Here is a 27,554-nt window from a genome sequence, read left to right as displayed (position 1 = left end):
CCTCCCGTCTCTGTCTGTCTGTCTTCCCAACACCCCCTTACCCGTTTCTGTCCTTCCTCCCCTCTCTCTCACTCACATACACATGCACACAAAATGAAAATAAAACGTTATTCATGAACTCACCTGTATGGAGGCCCATACAACAAAACTGCAGGAGACTTTTGTCCAGAAACTCGCCATCAAAATGCCCGTTGTCTCTGAGGTCTGATAACAAGGCTAACCAGAACTCCATGCGCTGGCCACGCAGGAAACCCCACCAATATTCAGTTCTTTGATTGGCGGTGCTGGCCCCCTCCAAGTAACTATCGAGGGTGTCGTCTGGTTGAACAGGGACGAGGAAACGCTGGAAGCCTCTAATATGGCCATTTTCGGTTCCAACGTCGCCTCGAACAACTCTAGGGCACCCCCCAAAACGCTGTACCGCTTCTATGTAGCACCCTCCAATTACTTTTGGGTCACTACTTGTTGTGTAAGCATTGAGCCAGATTATTTTTCTTGAAAAGCCATCGATACATCCATTCACACAAATACCATATGGCTTCAGTTCATCATATGAGTCCAGGTGCCAGATGAAGTTGAGAAGTTTGAGAAGTAATTCCTCCGTCTGAGACGCCCCGCTTGCCTTAATGACACTCCTCTTGGATGCAGCTCCTTCAAAACCAAACGCACAGACTCTTTTCTCACACGCAGTCCATTTTCTCTGCATTTAGCATACATCCACCTGTACCCGTGAAGCTGCCCGGGGTAATGTAGCTGGTTGCTAATGGATTCAAACAGGATCGCCAGGTCGGAATAGGCTTTGCGTGGCACGAGTCCCCTTGGAATGTACAGCTGCATCCCACTCTAGACTCATCAAACCCGACAAAGAAAACAAATCCTGAGTCACTAAATATTAAGAAGATGATTAAAAGGATTGGTATGTTTGATGTATGGAGGGATTTTCATCCATCCACTAAACAATTGACTTTTTACTCTCACCCTCATTCAGTTTACTCGAGGATCGATTATTTCTTTATGTTCTGAACAGACAGACACAGGGTTTTAGATTGTAGAATTGGTGTTAGCGACATATCAGATCACTCGGGTGTATATGTGAAAATAAATGTAGGTGTCCCACACAAAAACAGTATTTGGAGACTCAACACCTCCCTATTAAATTACACCTGATTTGAAGATTACATTAGGAAAGAAATGAAGGAATATACAGACCTTAACGGTAGCACAGTGACGTCACAGAGTATTTTATGGGATGCTGGAAAAGCAGTATTGCGTGGGAAGATTATTATTATTATTTTTATTTTTATTTATTTATTTATTTTTTTTTCCCTTGTCCGGTCCGGCCATAATGACAAGCAGAAGTGTCTCTGAATGTCTATGATGGCTGACAGATTTTATTCTCAGAGGTAGATCTTGAGAGTGTGAGCCACGTGGGTGGTTTCAGGAGCTACCTCTTCAGTGGTTTTATTATAATGTTCTTGGTGACATTCTGGCCATGACCGGACTGAGGGGGATAGATAGGGAGGTGAGTAGAGAGGGGAAATGAGTGTGGGGGGGGGGGGGGGGGGGGGATGATGAGATGATGAGAGGGATAGAGAGAGAGGAGTAGAGGAGGCAACTGGCAACAATATACAATTGTGTTAAAAGAGAACAAAACAGATCGTAAATATGCATAGCTAATTGTCAGATAGTGCATATATACCCATACAAACATACATGCAAGTTCATTCAGTGATGTTAATAATAATAGCGATGATAATAATAGCAACGTTAATAGTAATAACAATAATAATAATAATAGTAATAATAATAATAATAATAATAATAATGTTGATAGTAATAATAACGATGATAATAATCTACTCATGGATCAATAAGACAATAAGCTATGCAATAGTGTACAACAGTGTACCCGCGCTTGTGAATATTTGTGTGTGTGTGTGCGTGTGTGCGGGTGTGTGTGTATATTTGCATGTGTGTATACTTGTGTGTATGTGCATGTTTGCATCTGTGTATACGTGTGTGTGTGTGTGTGTGTGTGTGTGTATGGATGTGGTGGTGTGTGTATGGATGTGGTGGTGTGTGTACCTGAATGTGGGGGTGGGTGTGTTTAAGTACGTCACTGGAAGTAGGCTGCCAATTAGTGCGGTCTCCGAGGCCGCAACCACCCCACGCCAGCGACGAGCCGGGGGGGGGGCCCCGGACACGGCATACCCGCCGCAAAGCCGGCCAGGAAGAGGCCCGGAGCAGCAGGCCCCCGGGCCGGAGGGCACCCGCCCCACGAGGAGCCAGGGCAGGATGACAGGGAGGCAGATACCCCAAGGAGAAGGGACACCACCCAGGGCGGACAGGCAGCAGAGCCCGGCCCCCGGACGGGGGCCCCCCAGGCCAAGCGAGACCAGACTCATCCCCATGACAGGACCCAGCCCCTTCACCCACCGGGAGGATCGGTACCCAGGGCAGGCCCGGGCACCCAGAGGCCCCCCCCCTACGGACCCAGTATGGCGCATCAACCGGCCCCCTCCACCCCCCACACCCCCCAGCCACCCCCACCGCCCCGGGACCCCCCGGCACCAGGGGACAGCCCCCCCCCGGCCCCCGGGGCCACAGCCGTACCCCCGCCCCCAACGCCAGCAAAGCGGGCCCCCAAGCGAGAGTCCCCGTGGGAAGATTATAAGTTGGGCATCACAAAGGAAAAAAGAAAAACTTAAACACCTTAACGACTTGACAAGTAAATTAGACTCACTGGAACAGAAGCATGTAGAGACTAACGACCCCACCTTATTGGAACAAATAACCGTAGTAAAATCAGAACTAAATAAGAAACTGAACGACCAGGAGGAACTTACACTTAAGTATATCAAACAAACCCACTATGAAAATGGACCCCGTGCTAAAAAACTCTTAGCCTGGAGACTTAAAAAACAACAGTCTGGAAGATCCATATATAAAGTAAAGGACCCGGTCACCAACCAGATGTGTTATAAGCCAGAAGCAATACATAAGTCTTTTGAATCATACTACAGGAATTTATACACTCAACCCGAATTAGCAAAAGCAGTAACAGTCAATCATTTTTTTTGAAATCCCTAGACCTGCCATCTGTTGTCACAGAACAAAATAAGTGCTTAACTACAGAGATTACAAATGCAGAGGTCGACAAGGCAATTTCTAAACTGAAAACAAGCAAAGCAGCCGGTGGAGATGGACTACCAGCAGAATGTATAAGACTTTTAGGGACTCTGTGACCCCACTGCTATTTATTAAATTGTTTTACCTATGTCTTAAAAGGTGGCGAGACCCCACCATCTTGGAAACAGGCCATATTATCTGTAATACTGAAACCAGGGAAAGCTAGGACAGATTGCAGCTCATACAGACCTATCTCAGTTTTAAACACTGATTATAAAATTTTCACTTCAATTATTGTCAACACACTAGAAAATATTATCCCTAACCTAATTGACACGGACCAGACAGGTTTTGTTAAAAATAGACAAACACAAGACAATGTTAGGCGAGCTATACATCTGTTACATATAATGAGCAAAGGAAACACAATGTCCTTAGCAATTAGCTTTGACACAAAAAAAAGCTTTTGACTCTGTTCTATGGGAATTTTTATACCTGGTCCTGCAACGTTTTGGCTTTAACAATACAGTTATAAAATATTTAAAATTCACCTGTGGCCCGGATCAGAATAAATGGCAGTCTTTCAGGTACAATCCGTTTGGAGAGGGGTTGCTGACAGGGCTGCCCACTGAGCCCCATCTTGTTTGCTCTATTTATAGAGCTACTTGTTCAAAAGATTAGGGAAGACCCAGAAATCATGGGAATACTATTCAAGGGGAAAGAATATAAGACATGTTTATATGCAGATGACATCCTGGTGACTTTATCCGACCCGGATACCAGTCTCCCTAAATTAATGCCCTCCTTCGACCAATGTGGTTCATATTCGGGATACAAATTGAACATAGAGAAAACTCAAACTCTTACTTTGAATTACATACCTCAAGAAAACATACGTAAGTCCTTTAAATTTAAATGGAAAACCAGAATTTTCAAATACCTAGGTCTTCATATTCCCAAGACCCCCAAAGATTTATATAGTGTAAACTACGGTAGCATCACGACCAAAATTAAAAATGATCTGGACAGTTGGACCCCCTAGTACTTGATTTTTACAACCGAATAGATACTTAAAAAATGGTTATTTTACCACAATTGTTATTTCTACTCCAATCGCTACCTGTAGAAATACCCAATAAGAAATTCAGTGAATGGAATCGGATCATTTCTAGATTCATATGGCAGAACAAGAAACCAAGGGTACGCTACAAAACATTACACTTAACAGGGAGGGATGTCATTCCCATGCTTGGAGGACTACTATAAAGCAGCACAACTGCAGTATATAGTCTACTGGTGCAGGGCGGGTTACGATGCAAAATGGAAGGAGCTAGAATTTGACCAACTAGATATCCCACTTCAATCTCTGCTGGGTGACAAAGCTTTCAAGACTATATACTCTAATAACCTATGTGATGTTATAAAAACTCCCCTAAATATTTGGTACAAAGAGATGAGCAAAGCACACCTGGAAAAAAAATCTCGGTTATTAAGATGGGTCGAACATGATAGAGTATTCTTGTGTTATTCTTTACCTTGGTTTATATTGTATGATCACTAGTAGCACGTGTAAACTGTTAGAATCCTAGGCTAACATATACGCATCGTATTTCACTTTGTTTTATGGCCTGCCACTGATGTGCTCATCCTCTCCCTGTACAGGATATGAGCTGTGAAATCGGTCAACTATCGTATAGTCGTTGGTTTGTCTCTCTCTGTTCTCCTCCCTGTTCTTTGCTTATCTTATCCCCTCCCAGTCCTGTGTATAAGAGACCTTCTTCCTCCTTCCCACCTCGCACTCGCACTCCCATTTTACTGCGTTTTGTGCCTCGGAGCTCCGATCCCTTTTTTTATTGTTTGTTCATTAAATTACTTATTATCCCAGTATTCCTGCATCGGCATCTTCGCTCTTTTCCACAACAATTTGGCGTCACGAACAGGATTGCTGGAGACCCGTCAGTGGAACTCTGGGACGTTGAGGGCCCGGGACCAGGAACGGAGGAAACTCCTCGTTCCCCCTCTACCTCGAACCAAGCATTCGGAGATGAGAGGATCGGCGTCTAAGAGTGGATCTGATCGGCTTCACGTCTATCCAAGCGAACCTGGAAGGGAAGTGCTGATTCAGAGATCGGGTGAGAAGTAATTGTTCTTGTCTCAGACATATCAGTGACCAGTGGGTTGTTTTCCTTGTCGTTTACGAACGGTCCCGGGGCAGGACGGAGCGCATACGTTAACCGTGCCTGTCAGGTCGGTGTTGATTCTGAATCAACACTGAAATTCCCGCTCCACAAGTGAGCCGGAAGCTTCTGGTAGGTAAACTACCAGAGGGGTGAGTTTTTTCTCCACCTTTTTGCTAGAGTAAGAAAAAGGGGTGCACGGGGACGCCTGTGTATTTTCTGACTTGGAATTTTGTGAAAACTTAGTGAAAAGTCAGAGTAATAAGTCTAGCTAGACAGTGCTGGGGAAGAACCAGAGCAAAGTGGCTGCTGCTGTTCCCCAGGGGGGACCAATTGTGGACGACATGAGGAAAAAATATGGTCCAGATTGTCTTGACATGTTGGGAATTTGGGTTGAAAAGTATGATTTCCCAGCAGGGGGATCACTGAGTTTGGAGGAATTGAGAAACCTCCAGGATAAATTGAAGATAGCAGAGGGAAAGGTTACAAAAAAGAAAAAAAAAAACAAATATGCAATTCAGATCATTAAAGATCATGAAAGGTGTTTTTCATTTTGGAAAACTGAAGCAGAAGTCAGGGACAGGAAACAAGTAAACAAACGTGTGAACAGCGCTGGGCGCTGGAGCACAGGGGTGACAGAGATAACGGCAGAGGGTGCACACACTCACACACACTCCCCAGAGGAGGGAGAAAAGGAGCCGCTCACACACGAGCATTCAAATGCACCAAATCGTCTGTATCCTTCTCTTACAGGCCCGAGGGACCCTCTCCTGGACATGCCTGTCTTCCCTCCTCCCGCCTGCCCTCATCCAACAAAGCTACCACCGTACAACCCTGCGCACTCCAGCACCGACGCCACAGCGTCGCCACGTTCATCAGGACTGCCGTCAACCAAACGGCCAGCCTCATCACTGCTTTCAGACAAGGGCTGCTCCCCCAGATCGCCAAAGCAGTTAACAGAAGCTGCTGCGTGGGGATTGAAGATGCCCGGCTGACAGAGGTCCGACGTCATGCAGTGCACGCTGAGAGGCTTCTGCAGGAGGCCAGCGATGCAGAGGACAAGAAGATAAAGCGTGCCTCCCTCACCATGATGAAGCACCTCAGTGACACGGCGAGACGGCCCTACAGGAACAACGACAACCGACGAAGGGCGACTAGCGGAGACAGAGGCGAAAAGGGGGCGTGCCACATCTGCGGCCGAATGGGTCACTGGGCCAGAGAATGCCCTGACAAAGGAAGACACCGCGGGCAGAACCATGCCCACCACAGCCAAGAGAGTGATCGCGAGGGCCGGAAAAGAGGATCCAACTTAGAGCAGCTGAGGGGGGAGAGTGGAGTGCGGGACACGGCATGGACCCGGCGAGACGGACCCTCGGCCTACAGCGTCTTCGCAGGGAAGTGATGCACACACACACATGCAACATGCTTCTTGCAATGAAGAAATGCTTGCTGTCCCCTCTAACTTCCCTTTCCCCTGCAGACACGTACACTGATTCATATTCTGATGTTGATTATTCGGAAACGTATACTGATTTACATGTTGATGATGATTTTTCTTCTGACAATGATTTAGGTTCGACTGATTGCTCTCAGCCTGACGGTGAGACATGCATTGACACTGACACAGAGTTCGAGGTTGATTTACGTGACCAAATTTTGAGCACCATTGACAGGTTTAGAGCGTCGTCACGTGCCGCCTCCTCCCACATACACGTTGTATAAAGAAGCTGTTTTTGAGAAACTGCCGCGGGTCACTTTTAGAATTATGGGTAAAAATATCACGTTCCGAGCCGATAGCGGAGCAACATTGTCGCTCCTTCGTGCAGAAGAACTTCCCCAGTGTAAAAAAAAAAGTGGGAGATATGTTTATTCTGTCGGGGCAGCTGGAACGAAGAAGAGAGAGCCTCTCACCACTCCACTTACTTGTATTGACTACGGCGACGAGACATGCACATCACAAAACCAAATTAAACACAGCTTTGTATTGTCAGAAGTGTGTCCGATGAATTTGTTGGGAAGAGATTTGCTTCTAGCCATGGGCATGAATCTCATCTCCACCCCCAAACGGGTTGATTGTTGCCAGGTCGTTATCTTCCTCGACCTTGGCTCAAATTCCTAAGCCTCTCTTGCATGTCTATCAGTGGTTGCTTCCCCTCGAGGCCCCAGAAGAATTGATAGTGGCGGCTAACGATAAGGTGCCGGGTGATGCTCACTTCATGAAAGCTCCCAATTTGCAGCTGTCCGAGGAACTGAGTGAGGTTCCCTCCTCACTGTGGGCTGCTCACAAATACGATGTGGGACTGATCAAAGGTGCCGAACCGGTGAAGATCACACCCAAAAGTGATATTCGGCCCAACCAGCCGCAATATCCTCTGAAGCCAGAAGCTGTTGAAGGGATCACTCCTGTTTTTGATTCTCTTCTCAAAGCAGGTGTCATTGTTCCATGCCAAGGCCAGAGTTCCTCCTCAACGTGATGACTGGAGGTTTGTTCAACATTTGAGAGCAGTTAACGCTGCTGTCCACGCCAGGGCACCGAACGTGCCCAACCCACACACGACTGCATAGCAGAGCTAGACACAATTTTCTCCCCCCGACCTGACCTGACTGACGAACCCCTTGCTAATGCTGATTTTGTTTTCTACGCAGATGGTTCAGCATTCCGGGACGACAAAGGCGCCAACAGAGTTGGTGACGCAGTTGTCTCCGACTCGGAGGTCATCTGCTCTGACTCCCTTCCATGTCACCTCTCAGCACAAGGGGCAGAGCTGGTTGCGCTAACTGAAGCGTGTAGATTTGCAGAGGGCAAGTCTGTCACAATCTACACAGACTCCCGTTATGCGTTTGGTGTCGTTCATAACTTTGGGGCACTGTGGAAATGCAGGGACTTCCACTTCCACAGCGAAGGAGAAGGCCGCTTGGCGCTCCGCCGGCGCATGCTGGGACCACGTTACTGACATTTGGGTGGGACCAAACGGTAACCCGTGTCTGCCAAAACATTTATTTTCACATTTTGCTAAATTGACGCACGGTTTAGACCATGTGTCAAAAGGGGGGATGTTGGAATTAATTGATCAATTTTGGTTCACTGGAGGGTTTTCAGTCGTAGCACAGAAGCATTGTGAAGCGTGTTTAATCTGCCAGTGGAGTTGTTACAACACCTCAGTTATTGCTTTTGCCACTTCGATCTCCAGCTGTGTATCGGGGAGCCCCTTCACATTTAGGCCATCCATGTTCAGCACAAACTCTTCTCACATTTCTTGCAGAGGAACCTCTTGTCCTGCCACTTTCCAGCGATGTCCGCTCAGAAACTTGTGAGGATGCCTTGCCTTGTCTTGCCATGTGAAAAATGATTTCCGAGTAGGGTTCCAGAGACATTTACAATGAACAATTAGCTTTTCTCCTACAACCAGTGAGCAAATCTGCAGCGCTCTGCCTGAGTCAACACGAGCCTCTAACTTGCTGATCTCGTACCTCCCTCCAAAGACCAGGGTAAAACGCACTGTTTTTTGTCTTTGTGTTTTAGTGATTTTATTTTTTGTTTTTCAAACTATAAAAATAGAATCAAGCCATTTTCAAATTTCTTGTATTTAATATCACACAGTTAAAAGGAAAAATGTCTCATATTTCATATTTGTTTTTTTTTCATTGTAAAACGAAAAACAAATTAGCGTCCGTTTTTGGTTTTTCAATCCAATGACCAAAACATACTCGGACCATAATGGACTTATTGGTGATTTTATTTATGAGTCAAATAATGCAGCCACGTTCTTAAAATGAAAAAGCATTTCTGCTGTTGCTTTTTCATTTGGATTATGGTAACTGTCTGCTTCCACACTCCAGTGGCTCTGCACATTAGTATAAATAGAGTGATTCTCTATCATGACATCACAGGACGGCGGCACACTGACTCATTCCATGAACCTGGACACTGATGATCCAGACTTTGGACCAGATGAGCCAACAGGCCACAGTGGAAACGGGTCAGAACATGGGACTGGCTGCTGAAAGGATACAGGTAGGTGGCGCTGTCATCCCAAGTTGTGTGGTGTGGAGGATCGGGGCCAAAGTTCCAGATGCTCACAGATGTGACTCTGGATTCAGGAGGATTGTTTGAAGGCTGGACTCCCAACAGAATCCCAACCAGAAATGGTATTTATGTCACACCCAAGTATGACCATAGCCCTGTGTTCCCCATCCATGTCATTAAATCCACAACTTCACAGAAAATGGATTGCAAGGTACCCAAGTGCAGAAGATTTATGCAAATAGCATGGTCGTCTGGAAACCTAGGAAAAGAATGTGCACATCTGGAGAGGACATCAAAAGCCAAACCATACATCAAGCCTGCAGTCCTCACAAGTGGATCACTACAGGACATGATGAGCAAAGGGCTGATGTCATCTGAATGGGGTGACAAATGTGACAAACTGAACACGGCTGCAGTACAGTGTGGCGTTGACAGTGTTTTCCCAGTTTTTGTGGAAGATGGGGAACAATCAAAACGTTGGCACTTCTTTTCTATATTCACCAATGAAAGTGACAACTGGTGTTACTTTGGGCGGACTAGGGTGACATTTGATTCTGTGGCTGGGCAGTGGAACTGTCAATGTCGGGGAAGTGGACAATCTCATCGCTGCGTCCATCGCATGATGGGAATGTGGTGGATTTTCCAGGAGTTGCCAGGCACCCCAGCAGCCACCTCTGACATCCAAGTGGATGACATTGATGACTTGGAAAGTCACATGCTAGAAAGCAGCGTTACCTGTGAGTCACAGAACTTGAATGGCCGGAAAATATGTGCAATGACAGACTACTTAAAAGCACAAAAGCGCATCCCATGCCTGCAAGAAATACCAGTGCATCTCAGGACAAAGGAGGAACAACCACCATCATGTCTTGAACCTTCAGAGAACACCTACCCCTACTGTCCAGGGCCCACCCCTCCCATACTTAATCCATCCTAAATAGCAACCACCCAGGCTATGGTGTATGGAATTAATTATGTAAAAAAAGGTCAGTCAATTTAAAAAAAGAAATTCAATAGTTAAGCATGTTTAACCACATCATCGACAGGTGTCTCTGTAGCTACAAAAGAGTGCCCAGTTTGTAAAAATGTTGTGAGGTTCCAAGAATATTCATCCGGATTCCACAACTTTAACAACCGTGTGTTTCTAACACTGCCACTGTGTGAGCTTCTGCTGTCCGGTTTGGCGGTAAGGCAGCCAGAAATCCTTTGTGTAATACAGTTGCCCGTATACATAAACACTAACTGAAAACTTCAATGTGTTTACAGAACAAGACAACCAGTGGACGCATGTTGGACATTCTGTCATTCTTCAATGGCAACCGCTACCACCATCAGCTAGTGAGGAGAGCCTTCCACCATTTTTTGTCCCTAACTAGTTTCAAATATGACAACTATTGTTACCAGTGTGGATACCACCCAGCTGTGGTGATTGGAGATGCAAATTGGAAACTGGCCTTTGATGTCCCACGTAAGCATATGTGATAACTTAAACACACAACCCGTGCCCATATGAAATTTTTAATCATAACTTCCTTCTGAATGTTGTTGCTTTGGAATACTTTGCCTCTTTGTTAGAATAACATACTGATAGCAGTGAATGTGCTCTTTTTTTTGAAAAGTTGTGTGATTTTCATGCCCTTGCAATCAATTTAAAAATTTTACTTGCAGTTGGGACATTTAAACGGACTTCTTCATGCTCTAGATGATAAAAAATGGAGAATAGAGCAAAAATTATGCCTACACAACATCCTGCAGTCAATTAAAGTAGGCGACATTCTGCCAGATGAAGAGATAAAGGTAATGACATATCAGGCCTACTGTGAACCTTTCTTCAATGAGCTGTACTATGTTTTGTCTCATAAATGTCATTCCCTGATTGCAGCAGGTGAAAACCTAATCTAACTGTAAATATGCATCTGAAATTCTACAGGATTTAGAGATAAACTTGCTGAGTGGGCAGGTTCTCTCCAACAGAATGTATCTGTGGAGACACAGGGGGTTTGACCCTGCCATTAAGAAACAAGTGAAAATTTCACTGTATTCAACAACCTGAAGGTTAGTGGTGTTGTCTGTTATTATTGTCTTATTGCACTTTTTGTTATTGTTATTCTTATTTATTTATTTATTTGGCTAAAATCAAACAATGTAATTAAGGACGGCACAATATCACACAATATTTCAACAGCAAAGATGCACACGCATTGCAAAGGTTTTTTACACCCTGGGAAGGGAGAGAAATTACAGTTGTTATATAGACTATTTGTGACTTTGAAAACATATCTGTTAGCTGACACAAGTAATTACTTTTTATAAGTGTATATTTTATTGACTTTCAGAAAAACAATAACAGATACAATTTATTCAGAACAAAAACATGGATAAAGGTGGATGAAAAATAACAGAGCACAGGGTTCCTGAAGACAGTTTTGGGGGTAATAAAGTGTTTAAAGAATTTGAAACTATTACAGGCTAGTTACATGACTGAAATGATGCATTCAGTGACTTTAGGTGGGGGGAGTGAATATATCATCTCACAATTTGTCTGTGTGCCAATCTCACACATTGAGCCATGAATTATTCAATGTCTGACCACCATGCCAAATATAGATGGATGTTCATGTTTCTTGACTTGTTACCCAGACAGAGCAGATGAGCCAGTGCTTAGAGAAACTTCTATCCATGCCTGGAACAGTCTCTGAGAAGCAGCTGTTTGTCACTGATGTCCTCTTGCCAGAGGTGAGCTAATGAGGTTATGCAAATAATTCTAAATTTCTACAAGACTTCATGTTTAAAGCAAAAGTTAGTGAATGTCGAATGGCATATGCCTGTAAAAGCTATAGGTGTAAATTGACTTTTTGGAATTTTGAGAATACAATTCTGAGAAACACTACAACTACAACAAAGTAAAGCATGATTTAAAGTTTCAAGTCCCACTGATTGTCGCTTCCCACTGCAAAATGAATTTATGAAAGACTGATGTATTATTGTTGTTATTATTTTACACACTTGATATATTTTACTTAATATATTGGTATTCCTTTTTTGGGTTTTTAGGTTTTGATTCGCTGGTTGCAACTCAACAGCAACATGTGTCGCTATCGTGCTGAATCTATTCTTCTGAAGAGCACATCTGCGAAGGGGGAGAAAAGGTACCCATTATTTGCATTGTGGGCGTACTCCCAAATATGTGACATCATCTAATCCATTATGCCACTTGTGGCAAATAGTGGTTTTGCACCAGTCCATTTACATATGTTTTTTTTTTTTTTTTTTCCAGTGTGGAAGAGCAGACAGAGAATGCAGAAGAGGTAATGACTGCTACTATTACTGCACTTAACAGTATAAGCGCTCAGAAAGTGATATTGCTTGTTAGTATGAAACATAATAATAATTTTGTATAACAGCTTTTATTATAAAAGTATATACTTTCATAGCACACTTAACTTGCTTAACTTGCTCAATGGTGACACCTAATGGCAGAAATCGTTAAGGCAATACACAATTCCAGACTTCAGAACATTATGAATGTTAAATTATGCCATCTGAAGCCTGGACATCTGTATATTTTTTTCAAGATCAGTTCTTTCCTGTGAAAAAATAACAGTGGAGCTGAATAAAAACCTGGCAGATTAAGTCAATCCATCTATCTTGTTCTGGTTTTCTGGAAGAAGATTGTAGAGGTGTATTATTGGAAATCAAGAGATCCCTTACCACCTCCCAGGTCCACCTGAGGGATTCCAAAAAATAACATTAACCTTATAAAACCCATATAATATATAACATGCTAACTAAATTAAGGGTAGTGATCAAGCTCCAACAAATGTCATTCAATCACATACCCATTACTTATTTCTGTGAATGAACATTTGATTTTAGGTTGCTCAATATACTGTACTAAAGACAGAATTCTTACTTACGAAATATGAAAGATTTGTTATTGGTGTACAGTAATTCCTTTCTAAATGTTAAGCAATAGCTGGAAATTACATCAATATAATACCTGGACCATGTTTTCATCTTTACTGCAGGAAAGTGTCCTTATAAGGCATGCCATTGCTGCAGCTGACTGGTGCCGCCGGACAAAGTTTGAGGGTGCACTTGAACTCCCTGCTGTCCTCCACATGGACAGCCAAACGAAAAAAGAGCTGCTCGTGGAACTAAAATCCTGGGAGAGTGGATATGAGGAATGTTCATCAGCTGAAATGCTTATTTTTGAATTCGAAAAAAAGGAAGACTTTGAATTATTCAACAAACATGTTGTTGACCAAATGCACCTCAAGGTGTTTTCGAAATTTGAGGAGTGATGTTTATTAAAAAGACTTCCAATCTCTTTTGTGTCATTGTGTTTCAAAGGTGGAAATATACTTACTTCAGGGTTTTAAAGATGGCATAGTTCATCACCTAGAAATGTCAACTCATTACACAAATTAAAATTTTATGTTAAGGGTTAGGTTCCTCAAAATTATGAAACACTTATGGCAGGCAACAGTGAGAAAATGATGTAAAAATGTCAGAGAGGGGGAGAGAGAGAGAGAGAGAGAGAGAGAGAGAGAGAGAGAGAGAGAGAGAGAGAGAGAGAGAGAGACTGGAGTTAAACTCAATCGATCTATTAATCAATTATCTAACATTATTAAAAGGACATTTTTGCTTCCAAGCAATCAGATTCTTTGTAAAATAAATAAATAAATAAAAATAAGATGGTCAGTGGTTTGTAAAATCCCTATAACATTTACAGTGTCACCTCCAGCGAACAGCGGCACAAATAACAGCATCTCCAGCGACACCAAGCGGCGACACTTCAGGCAGTCGCAACAAGTGCTGCGACTGTTGGCAACACCGAGCTGCGAAAGCAGTCGCAGCAAGTTTTTTTTCGATTGAAATGATGACATTACAAACTCTAAAAGGGGATAATAAACACTGATAAAAATTAGTACATCATATAAGTAAATAGAAAACGTGGATTTTGTAAAGGAAACAAAATGAATATTATACATAAATATTAAAATAAAGTACAGTAATAATAAGAGGTTCATATAAAGTAAAATAATAAGTGAATACGGCACTTAAATGCACATAAAGGAGCATAAGTACTGGTATTTTAAATTAAAATAACAAATAGCCAGCAACGGTCGCAGCAAATGCCACAAATGGTGCGACTGCTAGCAACACCGTGCATCGACACTTCCGGCACCAAGCAGTGACACTTCCGGCAGTCGCAGCGAATGCCGTGGCAGTCGCGGAACGGGTGCCACTGCCACAAATCGAGCCTGCTGTCTCTCCTAACTCGGCAAAGTTATGTACCGACAAAGTTTCGTTGGGGGGGGTATGACTGGCTTCACGCGGGCCGGACAGAGACACGCAGCAGGTTTGTCCATGTCTGTGTTAACTGCACGTTTTTCTCCTCAATGCCCCTACACAAAAATGGACGCCGCCTTGTTTCGTTGTTTATTAGCATGCTAAATTAATTGTTAGTAAAGCTTATGTCTAACTAGGTTGACGGTGACGAAGCCTTTTCCTGGAATCCAGCGGTTCACTTGAACCATGTAATGGAAAATAAGTATTCTTGGCCTCCCGTGTAATCTGTTAGTTTCACTGTATAACCTTCTGGAGACATTCTCCTCGTGGCCCGCCAGGGTGAGGTATTTGTTGTTTTGTCTCCTCTCATCCTCCCCTCCTTCTTCCTTATCTCGTCCCCTGCGGGTCCACTGTATAAAAGACCTTCTTCTTCCTTCTCTCTTTGCACTCGCACTGGCATTCATTCGAGCTGTTGCACCTGTTGCATCTGTTCTGTTGGTTGTACTTTGTTTGTGCCGCGGATATCCGATCATTTATTTCATGTTCGTTAAATTACTTATTTACTCAGCATTTCTGCATCGGTAGCTTTGCTCTTTTCCACAACAGTTTGGCGTCACGAACAGGATAGCTGGAGACCCGTCAGTGAAACTCTGGGACGTCGAGGGCCGCGGACCAGGAACGGAGGAAACTCCTCGTTCCCCCTCTACCTCGAACCAAGCATTCAGAGACGAGAGGATCGGCGTCTAAGAGTGGATCTGATCGGCTTCACGTCTATCCAACGAACCTGGAGAGAAAGTGCTAATCCGGAGATCGGGTGAGAAGTAATTGTTCTTGTCTCAGACATATCAGTGACCAGTGGGTTGTTTTCCTTGTCGTCTACGAACGGTCCCGGGGCAGGACGGAGCGCATACGTTAACCGTGCCTGTCAGGTCGGTGTTGATTCTGAATCAACACTGAAATTCCCGCTCCACAAGTGAGCCGGAAGCTTCTGGTAGGTAAACTACCAGAGGGGTGAGTTTTTTCTCCACCTTTTTGCTCCAGAGTAAGAAAAAGGGGTGCATGGGGACGCCTGTGTATTTTCTGACTTGGAATTTTGTGAAAACTTAGTGAAAAGTCAGAGTAATAAGTCTAGCTAGACAGTGCTGGGGAAGAACCAGAGCAAAGTGGCTGCTGCTGTTCCCCAGGGGGGACCAATTGTGGACGACATGAGGAAAAAATATGGTCCAGATTGTCTTGACATGTTGGGAATTTGGGTTGAAAAGTATGATTTCCCAGCAGGGGGATCACTGAGTTTGGAGGAATTGAGAAACCTCCGGGATAAACTGAAGATAGCAGAGGGAAAGGTTACAAAAAAGAAAAACCCAAACAGGTGGGAGATTCAAATCATCAAAGATCATGAAAGGTGTTTTTCATTTTGGAAAACTGAAGCAGAAGTCAGGGACAGGAAACAAGTAAATAAAACAAAAACAAACGTGTGAACAGCGCTGGGCGCTGGAGCACAGGGGTGACAGAGATAACGGCAGAGGGTGCACACACTCACACACACTCCCCAGAGGAGGGAGAAAAGGAGCCGCTCACACACGAGCATTCAAATGCACCAAATCGTCTGTATCCTTCTCTTACAGGCCCGAGGGACCCTCTCCTGGACATGCCTGTCTTCCCTCCTCCCGCCTGCCCTCATCCAACGCTACCACCGTACAACCCTGCGCACTCCAGCACCGACGCCGCAGCGTCGCCACGTTCATCAGGACTGCCGTCAACCAAACGGCCAGCCTCATCACTGCTTTCAGACAAGGGCTGCTCCCCCAGATCGCCAAAGCAGTTAACACAAGCTGCTGCGTGGGGATTGAAGATGCCCGGCTGACAGAGGTCCGACGTCATGCAGTGCACGCTGAGAGGCTTCTGCAGGAGGCCAGCGATGCAGAGGACAAGAAGATAAAGCGTGCCTCCCTCACCATGATGAAGCTCCTCAGTGACACGGCGAGACGGCCCTACAGGAACAACGACAACCGACGAAGGGCGACTAGCGGAGACAGAGGCGAAAAGGGGGCGTGCCACATCTGCGGCCGAATGGGTCACTGGGCCAGAGAATGCCCTGACAAAGGAAGAACCATTCCCACCGCAGCCAAGAGAGTGATCGCGAGGACCGGAAAAGAGGATCCAGAGGGGACCAGGACGTGTTTATGTAGCATAATTGTGGCAAAGCACTGTTCCTGCTTTTGTTGTGGTTTGTGGCGTGTGTGAGAGTGATCAGTGAGCAGGGTGCAGTTACCCACTTCTACCAGTGGAGGTCGTGTTCGCCCCGGGGAATAACGCTAGAGAGGTCTCAAGTGGCTCATGAGACCTATGTGGAGCGAACCGTCGTAGCGGACGTTAACGTGTGTGTTATCTGTTGTGCTTCCACAGGTGAGAAGGGGAAATGGTTGAAAATAAGAGCAAATGTATGTGTGGCTTTTTCGTAATTGAAGTCTGAGATCGAGGGTATGTGAGTTAAATTTACGTTTTGAATGTATCGTCTCTGAGTGATGTGGGAAATGTGGGAAACGACATGATTAATAAGTTCAAGTCGAAGTCGGGTATGGATCTGTGTTTTGAAATGTAAAAAGTAGATAACGCTCGAGAGGAAGTCTCTCAAGTGGCTCGTGAGACCTATGCGGAGCGAACCGTAGTAGCGGACGTTAACATGTGTGTTGTCTGTTGTGCTTCCACAGAAAACCAAAATAAAAGCTTCTAAAGAAACAAAGAAAAACAAAAATAAATGTGTCTTCGCAACATTACCATGCTACATTTACGTTTGACTATCTGCTTTAATATAAAACCACAACAAATGTGTTTTATAATTGTCTTTATATAATCTACAAACGTATTTGTATGATCCAGGGAAAATTCCATGTTTGTTTGCGAAACTCATTGGAAGAATGAAGAAAATCTGTTCGATTGTTATTGTCATGAACATGAATCACAAAACATATATATATATTTTTTTTCCATGTGTCACTTTAACAGAGACAACACCATCTGTAATTACTATGTTTGGTTGCATTTCCCTGGCAGGCAAAGATAGATGGAAGAGACATCCTTCTGGGTAGAAGATGGAACTGGCTTGTCTGTGGATGGTGGAGGCTCGCTGGGCTCATCAATCCGTCCATCCATTCACCTTGTTCGTCTCATCCTGACTGCAGCACGCCACTGTGGAGGCTTGACATAACACACATTAGATTAATAACAGAAAAGCAAAATGTGACTTATGGTGTATTATTTAGTGTGCTTCAGTTGTAATTCTCATAATAATGACTGTTTTGCTGGCTTCACACAATATATATAATTGGCCTGTCTTAGTTAAAAGCCCACTCACCACGACAAGGTGAAGGCCAAGAGTGGGAACACAAACACAGACCAGAAACGAACAGGACAAATCCAGACAAGACTACAAAAAACACAAACACAAATATCAATCACTTTGACCACTATCTTTTTTCACAAAAACTTTTATTTCTTTACAAATTGAACCTTAGATTGTGTCACAACAAACTAAATAAACCCTTGAAACAGCCAACAAAACATGAAACAACAACACTTCATCAATATTATAATGAGTATCCTCATTGTATGTCCTTGTATGGTTCAATGCTGACACAATAAAATAAAAATGAAAAATAAAGACAATGTCTCTTTTTTGGCACGACTGATTGTAGTAGACTATAGCTCTTATACTTAGCCTGACAGTTTGTGCAATGAATTATATTATATCCTAAAACAAGACTAAATAGCCCATAGTTTAAAAATATGTTCAATAGTAAGTGTTCAGTGGGTCAGATGTCAAATGTGATCTATTTAAAATGTAGAATAGATGAGCTAAATAACACATATATAATACACATTGATGGGAATTGAACCATCGCCTCAGTCTTGCAAGTCCAAGATTGTCATAATGTACCACAAACCTAAATCACACTCCCTTTTTTCATCGAAGCTGTTTGAGGAGCGTTAGCACACCGTGATTCCTCATCAACTACAGGCCTACACTTCAAATAATTATGAGAAAAATCCAACGTAAAGAGAGCACTTCCATTAGGAAATAGTCAACATGAAATTTCGTCTTCTACTGACACCTGCTGGTCAAATTGAATAGTTGCAAATATTGTGAACAAGTTGTCATCTAATTCTAATCCTAAACAATATGGCCATTCCAAGTCAAGTATTAAGACAATTAATCAGGTTTGTACTGCTTGATTGAACACATTCATCCCGTTCCAGTGCACTAAAACCCACTTCCCTTCAGGACCGTGTCAGCGAAGCCAAAACTTCCTTGAGTGACGCTGTTTCCCAGCATGCAATGCGAGCTAGCGATTCACAATACTATTTCATCACAAACATGGATGTAAAAAATAAAAAGGGACGAAAAATGAAACTTCAGGAACACCAACCATTGCAATACAAGCAGAACTGGGCCGAAGTTTTATATAAGTTTTATATTATGTACACCATAATACAGCCTTCTGTTGTCAAGCCATACTATTTAAGCCGTGTCCTCCTATAGTACTTCCGTGGGTGGAAGCTCATCGTAGAGGTCACGTGCTGGTTGCGCGTCACTCCACCGATCACCTCGGGGAAGGTCGTTGCCCTTGAAGGCTATCTGATTCAGGTGAATATATGGAAAACATGGGTCAATGTAGTCAGTCTTAACAAGAGAAGCTTACTGGCGAAAATAATGTACTACAAGTGGATGTCACACTTTCTTTTTGTTTTGTATGAGCATTTAAAAACAACAACAACATAATAATATGGATTTTGACCATGTATGTTTTGGAGTTCATTGAAAGAGGTTTATTTACATATATATATACATACATATACATATATATATATATATATATATATATATATATATATATGTATACATATATATATATATATATATATATATATATATATATATATATACATATATATGTGCGTGTGTGTGTGTGTGTGTAACTTTAACTAACTTATCTATTTCTATCCATCTATCAAACGTACTATCTAGGGATCTATCTAGGGGGGGGGGGGTTAAAATGAGCCGTCGATTGTATGTGTGGGAGTCCCTCGGGTTCAGCCCAGCTGATTTAGTGTTCGGTGAGAGGACCCTCACGTCTGTTAAGGGGTAAGTGGCTTTCCAATGTTAAATGAGTCGAGAATAATGTGTTAGATTACGTCTTTTTTTTTTTTTCGTGAATGCTTGCATCGTGCTTGTGAAATTGCTCACAAAACTCTTGTCGCCAGCCAGTCTAAAATGAAGCGGCAGTTTGACAAGAAAGCTGTGGCTCGAGTTTTTGAGACAGGCGACCGAGTGTTGGTATTGTTGCCGTTACCCGGTTCCCGTTTGCAGGCTGGTTTTTCTGGTCCGTATGTCGTGGAGCGCAAACTTTCCGTTACAGATTATGTAGTGCACACTCCTGATAGAAAACGATCGTCCCGCGTCTGCCACGTCAAAATATTGAAAAGTTCCGCCCCGTTCACACTGGACGTGGAAGCGCCGCGAAGCGCCGAGCGCTTCCATTCAGCGCCCATGTTAATCAATCAGTGTGTTTACATGCAGAGCTTAATCGGACTAAGCAATAATTCTGTTTTCTCGTCCAATCGGAGTTCTCAGCTTGGTCCCCGTATCCATGCAGCTGAGAAATTCAAATTATTGACGGGAACGTGTCCTCCTCCCAACACTAGGGGGTGGAGTGAGTCTTTTCAGCCGGTCAGCTGCTTTCGGTTGACATATTAAATCTATTATGATATGGAACGATAGTTCATAATGTACGTGTTACTTGCTTTGCAGATAAGGTGTACCCTATTTCTTGTGCTCGTGGTTATTTTAAAAGGCAGACAAGAACGTTGTTTGCTGTTGGAGGGCTACAACAACACTTCGATGCTACGCTTTGTGCCGTCGCTACGGACCCCAAACTCTCGTTCTTGTTGGATTCGGGTGTGTGTCTGTATTCGATTATCATGATGTTGTTTTTTTTAAATGCTCATACAAAACAAAAATAAAGTGTGACATTCACTTGTAGTACATTATTTTTGCCAGCAAGCTTCTCTTGTTACAACTGACCATCGACCCATATTTTCCATATACTCAACTGAATCAGATACCCTGCAGATCCCCTGCAAGGGCCCCGAGGTGATCGGTGGAGTGACGCGCAACCAGCACGTGACCTCTACGATGAGCTTCCACCCACGGAAGTGCCATAGGACGACACGGCTTAAATAGTATGGCTTGTCCACCAGAAGGCTGTATTATGGTGTACATAATATAAAACTTCGGCCCAGTTCTGCTTGTATTGCAATGGTTGGTGTTCCTGAAGTTTCATTTTTCGTCCCTTTTTATTTTTTACATCCATGTTTGTGATGAAATAGTATTGTGAAATCGCTAGCTCGCATTGCATGCTGGGAAACAGCGTCACTCAAGGAAGTTTTGGCTTCGCTGACACGGTCCTGAAGGGAAGTGGGTTTTAGTGCACTGGAATGGGATGAATGTGTTCAATCAAGCAGTACAAACCTGATTAATTGTCTTAATACTTGACTTGGAATGGCCATATTGTTTAGGATTAGAATTAGATGACAACTTGTTCACAATATTTGCAACTATTCAATTTGACCAGCAGGTGTCAGTAGAAGACGAAATTTCATGTTGACTATTTCCTAATGGAAGTGCTCTCTTTACGTTGGATTTTTCTCTCCGCTTCCGGTTAAGGAGCAGGACGCTGCTCGAGTGGCTGCTCGAGTGGCGACTGTTGCAGCAGCTATCTTTTTTAGTATTTATTCTTCTTTCTACTTATTTTCTTATTTATTTGTTCGTCTGGTCTTATTTTGTTAAGTATAAGGACCATGGATACCAAACTGGCTACGATAGCACTGGTGTTTCTACTCGTTATGGTTACGAGCGGGATCCCATGTGTAACCATGGCCGCATTGTTTACACCCGGGACCAGCTGTTAGCATCCCGTGGCATGTCGATGCTAACCGGTGCGAGGCCTGATCTTCCCCGCGAACTGAAGAGAAGGAAACGGGGACGACGTGCCGGTGCAGCACTGCGAGCTAAGAAGAGACGCTACAGACCTGTCCTTCCATCCATCGTTATGGGGAATGTAAGATCTTTGACCAACAAGATGGATGAGCTAGCGGCGCTGACCCGGCACCAGAGGGAATTTCGGGAGAGTAGCATCATGCTGTTTACAGAGACATGGCTAACGGAGCTAACACCGGACACGAACGTCACGCTGGACGGATTTCATCTTCTACGGACGGACAGGACAAAGGAGAGCGGAAAAGGGAAAGGAGGTGGGCTGGCAGTGTTTGTCAACGATAGATGGTGTAACCCTGGGCACATCACTGTTAAGAAGAAACTCTGCAGTAAGGACATTGAGCTGTTAGCGGTTAGCATGAGGCCATACTATCTGCCAAGGGAATTCTCGCATGTTATCGCGATAGCTGCGTATGTTCCCCCCCCCCTCTGCTACCGCTGAAGCGGCCTGTGACGTCATCCACTCCACTGTGAGCAGGCTGCAGACACAGCACCCTGATGCCCTTCTTCTCATCTCTGGGGACTTTAACCATGTCTCTCTGTCCTCCACTCTGCCCACATTTACCCAGTATGTCACATGCTGCACCAGGGACAATAAAACACTGGATTTACTGTATGCTAACACCAAGGGGGCATACAGCTCATCACCTCTCCCCCCCCTGGGAAGATCTGACCACAACCTGGTACGTCTCCTGCCTGTGTACAAACCTCTTGTCCGCAGACAGCCAGTGGTCACACGCACTGTTAAGAGATGGTCTGAGGAGTCTGTGGAGGCTCTAAAAGACTGTTTCGACACAACGGTGTGGGAAGAACTCAGTGACTCTCATGGGGAGGACATTGACAGCCTCACTGACTGCATTACGGATAAAAGCGCGACTATTTCCCTGTGAAATGTCGGGCTTTGCTCTTGGTGAATTGTTGAGTTTCAGTTCGACGCGCCCAAGCGTGCTTGTGATAAACAAAGATTCTGGAGGATGCGGCGATCCGCTGTTCAGATTGTTTATTTGCAATCCAAAAACAAAAAACAAAAACGGTCTTACCGCGACAGCGGACAATGCGGCACAGGTTGCTTGCAAACTCACAGATCGACAAAGTAATCCAACAATCGTCAAAAAATGAGAAATCCAAAAAGTGCTTGAAAAGCGGTCTAAAACTGTTTGGCTGCATTCAACTCAAGAGACCTGCCGGCCCCGTTAACCACCCTAATATAGTGCAGGTGCTGCAGTCACCTGCCTATGGTGATGTGGGGGCGTGGTCCTTAGCGCAACCAATACTAAGAAAATACTAAATAAATAAAACAATTACTTTTGTGTCCATAATTAACACATTAAGCCACAGTGCAAATAAATCAGAAATAAGGAAAGAAAATAAATATTTTGGCTCCAACATTCCGGCCCCTAATTGGCATGCAGGAAACAAATGTCAATTATCAAAACAAAACAGAGGAGCCAAAGTTCTTTCACATCTTGTACAATATTATCGTCTTTTTTTTTCTTTCTTTTTTCTCCTTTTTTTTCACAATATTGCAAACTTTTCAGTCTCTTTTGAAGATCTGCAACAGTTGATGAGTCCAAGATGTGTGCATATGTGTGAGTGAATCTTCAGGTGCTGCTTGTAGGTGTGTGTGGTGGGAAAGGGAAGTGTGTGTGCGTGAATTTGTGCGGGGACGGGTGTGAGTGTGTGTTTGGCATGTATATGCGTTAGTCTCTGTCTGATGCCTCCAGAAGAAGCACGAGTTTGGTGATAGGCCGGCATAGAGTGCTGGTCTTGGTCCGAACTTGTACTTGTCTTACGGCTCCCTTGGAATCAGGCACGGGTTGAGTCACTTGGCCCATAAGCCATGATCCTCTTGGTGCCATTTCGTCCACAATTAAAACGATGTCTCCTTTTTTGAAGTTTCGTGTCTTCCTTGTCCATTTTTGTCTTTGTTGCAGTTCTGGCAGATATTCTTTTATCCATCTTCTTCGAACTACATCTGCCATGTACTGAACTTGACGCCACCTCCTTTTGCTGTAACAGTCGTCCAGTATTGTGCAACTTCGCTACTGCAGCCCTTTGTGCATCGGTTGCTTTATTCCTTTCTTCCAGCAACACAAGTTCCTTGGCTTCAAACTTCTCCTTCATGCGCTTCACCTGGCTCTCCAGTTGAGTCAAGAAGTCTGTCTTCTCCTGCCACTTCTTGATTGTCTCACCGTGAACTCTTTTGGCCTCTTCCAACTCGACATCCTTGTCCACCAGCTGCTGTTTGAGCTCCTCCTTGCGGAGGCTCAAGTGCTCCAACTGCTCTCTGGCTTCTGCCTGCTGAGCGCGGGCCACCTCCCGCTGCTGCTGGAACCTCTTCTGGGCCTGCGTTGCCTCTTCACGCATCCTCCGTAGCTGGTCGTCACGCTCCTGCAAGGCCTCTTTAAGTTTGCGGATGGATTCAGTCTGGTCATCGACTATTTTGGCTTTAATTTTGAGGGCATCGCCGTCCCTCTCACTCTGCTTCTTCCGACTCTCCAGCTCAGCACCCAACACCTCTATCCTGGCTTCCAAACGTCCTCGATCCTGAGCCAAGGACACTCCTTGATGAGCGAGTTCCTGGCCCCAGATCTTCCTCTCTGCCCTGAGGCCGTCTATCACAGACTCGTGGGCTGTGAGCTGAGACATCAGTTGTGCCTTCTCTTTCTTCAGCAGCTCCAGCTGCAGACTCGCACGTCTGTCCTGCTGCAATTCTTCTTCCAAGGAACGGAAGCGGCTCTTCAGATCTGTCACAGTGTCATTTTTGGCTTTGTTCAACTGAGAGATGCGGCTGTTCTGTTCTTTGACCATTGCTGTCAGCTGCTGCACCAGAGAGGAAGATTTCTTCTCCTTCTCCTGGAACTGAGTGAATGCCGCCTTGTGACCCACAAGCTCCTTGGTCATCTGGTCACAAACGTCTTTGACCTCAGAGAAGCGAGCAGCCTCAATGGTGAGCGCCATGCGGAACTCGTCCTCCAGGGCAGCGTACTGTTTCTTGCCCTCTGCCAGTTTCTCCTGCAGCTCAGACTCCCTTTGGCCGTGTTTCTGCTCCATGAATGCAACTTCTTTGGCAACTGCTTGGCGGAAATCTGACCCATCAGGCTGCAGCCGCAAGTCCAGTTGTTTCCTGTGCTCCTGTTCCCTGGAAACCAAGAGCTCGTGCAGCTTTTGAAGTTTGTCTTTCTGCTGGCGCACCGCTGCTCTCTGGATGTCCAGCTCTCTCCTCAGAACTGCTGCTTTGTTCCCCAGCTCCCGCTGTCGCTTCTCCTCCTCGGCTTGCTGTTGCGCCCTCAGTGACTCCCCCTGGGAGATGTTTTCCTCCAGCCTGTGCAATGCAGCCTTGTGTTGCTCTTCGCTGGTGCGGGCTTGCTCCACCTGCTGGGTGAGGGATCGACACCTCGCCTCCAGCTCCTCAACACGATTTTTCAGTTCACAGCGCCCTGACCGCTCCCTCAGCAACAGTTCTTTCAATCTGTCAGTGGTGTGAAGGGCCAAACTCTGAAGATCTTTTTCTTCGCCGGCCTTGGTCTGCCAGCACTTGAGTTCGTCTGTGAGCTTCCTAACGGCCTGCTCTGCCTTCCACCGTCGCTCTCTCTCCTGGTCACGCTCTTCCAAGATAGTCCTGTAGGTTTCTGCCTCATCTTTGGGTTTACTTGTCACGTCAACAGAGGCTCCAATGGCTCTTTGCAGGAACTTTCTCACTGGCTCGACTGCTTTCGCGCCGCGTGCAATGTTTACTTTTTTCCGGGTTCTCACTGTGGCCTCTGAACTCGTCTCGATGCGACACTGTGGATCACTGTCTGATTTCCTGCTTCTGATCTCCTTGGCAGGCCCCTTCTTCGTAAGGCTGTTGCGATGTCTGGGGATCCTGGACTGCCTCCGGTTTTCCTTCCCACTGTCACACTCGCTCTCTGACGTGTGATCCGTGTCCCTCTTGAAGATTTGTTGTGTCACGACAGCAGAGGAGCTACTGGTTGTTTTATCAGCAGGGGTCAACTTGATGAGCTGGTAAACTTGTTCCTCCAGTTTTTTGATGCGTTCTTCATTGACAGAGTCCACTGTTTCAGCTACACAACGATTGTTTGGAAATTGTGTGTCCTTTTTCTTTAATGGCAAAGCAATGCTGTAATGTCCATCTACCATTTTGATGGATGCAGAAACACTTTCCATGAACAATTTATCCTCCTGCGACATTTCAAGACGCTCTTCTTTCTCACGCTCCGGGAAGTCTTGCTTGATTTGCTGTCGTATCAAGTTCTCCAGCTTGACAACAGAGATCCTGTGAGCCATGACAACCCGTTTACCATTTTTGGAGACACTTGTTTTTCGAAAGGGACCATTTACAGTCCATCCTAAGGCTGTCTTAATGGCATAAGGTCCATTTTGCCTGCTGTTAATTACCTTCCAAGGTTCCAGTGCCATTGGAACGTTGCTGCCGATAAGCAAGCCGATATCAGAATTGATTGGATTGAGTTTTACCTCCTTTAGATATGGCCATTGCTTCAGATCCTCATGCGTGGGAATATTTTCCTTCTTAACAGGGATTTCATCTTGCATGTATGTAGTCGGAAGATCAAAGTAATCGTTACTGTCGACACTGCACATCTCTAGATCACATACAGATGCTGTCTTGACAACTTGAACTTGAACCATTGTTCGTAAAAGTATATCTGTGGTCCTTCCAGTGAGTTGAAGCTGCTGGAGAAGTGCCTTGCTGCAAAAACAATCAGTGCTGCCTGGATCTAAAAAGGCATATGTGGTGACTGTTTTGTTGTTTTTCTTGTTTCTTACCTTTACAGGCACTATAGCTAAGACCGGTTCCACTTCTCCAGTGTTGTTATCACTTGATCCAGTTTCTTTGTCAACTTCAACTAGACCACTTGTGACAGACTTTTCTTGGTCTTTATAAGTTTTGGCTCCTCCTTTATTGGTGATGTGCAAAACAGTAGGGTGCTTGAGAGAACAAACTTGACATGTCAGCCTTTGTGAGCATCCTTTGCTCATGTGCCCTGACTCCAAACATCCAAAGCACACTCCTTTCCTTTTCAAAAAATCCAGTTTTTCATTGTGAGCTTTCCTGTTAAATTGAGAGCAGGTATCAAGCATATGAGCGCCACTGCAAAATAAACAAGGCTTTCCATTATCTTTAATAGATTGGACATGGGAAACACTGCCCCCTGCTGGTCTTGTCAATGGGGACACGCTGGTAACTAAACCACTCTTGCTCCTTCTCACCATGCTGCCTTTTGGCAGCTGTGGTACCTGGAAGTTTCCTTTTAAAATTGGTGCAACGTCTTTTAAGCTGCCGAATACTGGGTGGGATAAGACTTTAGCTTGATTATCCACAAAATTCACCAAATCTGCAAACCTGGCTCTTCTTCCACTCTGCTCTTGCAGGTCACAAGCTTTGAACCTCCATTTTTCTTTCAATTTATAAGGAAGCTTGGAAATGATGGCTTTCATATTCGTTGGATGATCCAGTTCCTCCAGATAATCCACTGTGTTCATTGCGTTGAGGCAGCTGTTTAAAAACAATGAGAAGCTCTTCAAAGATTCAGCATCCTCCACTTTTATAGATGGCCAACAGATTGCCTTATCCAGGTAAGCTGTGGCAATTGTGTAGTCATCTCCAAAATGTTTTTTCAGCAGTCTTTTTGCCTCCAGATATCCTCTGTCTGCTGGCATATACTGGCAGCTGCGCACAAGCTCCTGTGGCTGGCCGGCTGTAAACTGCTCCAAAAAGTGAAGTCTGTCCCTGCTGTTGTCCGTTCTCTTCTCAATTCCATATTCAAACGCTCTGATGAAAAACAGATAGTCCAATGGTTCGCCTTTGAAAACTGGTATGGAAAGTGAAGGTAATGATGACATATTG

The 27,554-nt window shown here is 44.5% G+C and overlaps 1 protein-coding gene across 1 annotated transcript; it reads right to left on the bottom strand.

Annotated features, from left to right (window-relative positions):
• Positions 1-23,464: 23,464 nt before the first annotated feature.
• Positions 23,465-26,538, bottom strand: LOC142877272 (leucine-rich repeat and coiled-coil domain-containing protein 1-like). The gene has a single exon (XM_076011743.1). It carries the CDS (start codon positions 26,333-26,335, stop codon positions 23,489-23,491), a length of 2,847 nt encoding a protein of 948 aa, XP_075867858.1. The 5' UTR covers positions 26,336-26,538; the 3' UTR covers positions 23,465-23,488.
• Positions 26,539-27,554: the final 1,016 nt, after the last annotated feature.

This window comes from Nelusetta ayraudi, unplaced genomic scaffold, assembly GCF_046127955.1.
Source record: "Nelusetta ayraudi isolate G7.1 ecotype Tasmania unplaced genomic scaffold, CSIRO-AGI_Nayr_v1 ptg000135l, whole genome shotgun sequence".
Taxonomy (NCBI): Eukaryota; Metazoa; Chordata; class Actinopteri; order Tetraodontiformes; family Monacanthidae; genus Nelusetta; species Nelusetta ayraudi.
The sequence above is the reverse complement of the archived record's forward strand: the minus strand, read 5'-3'. Positions and strand labels throughout refer to the sequence as shown.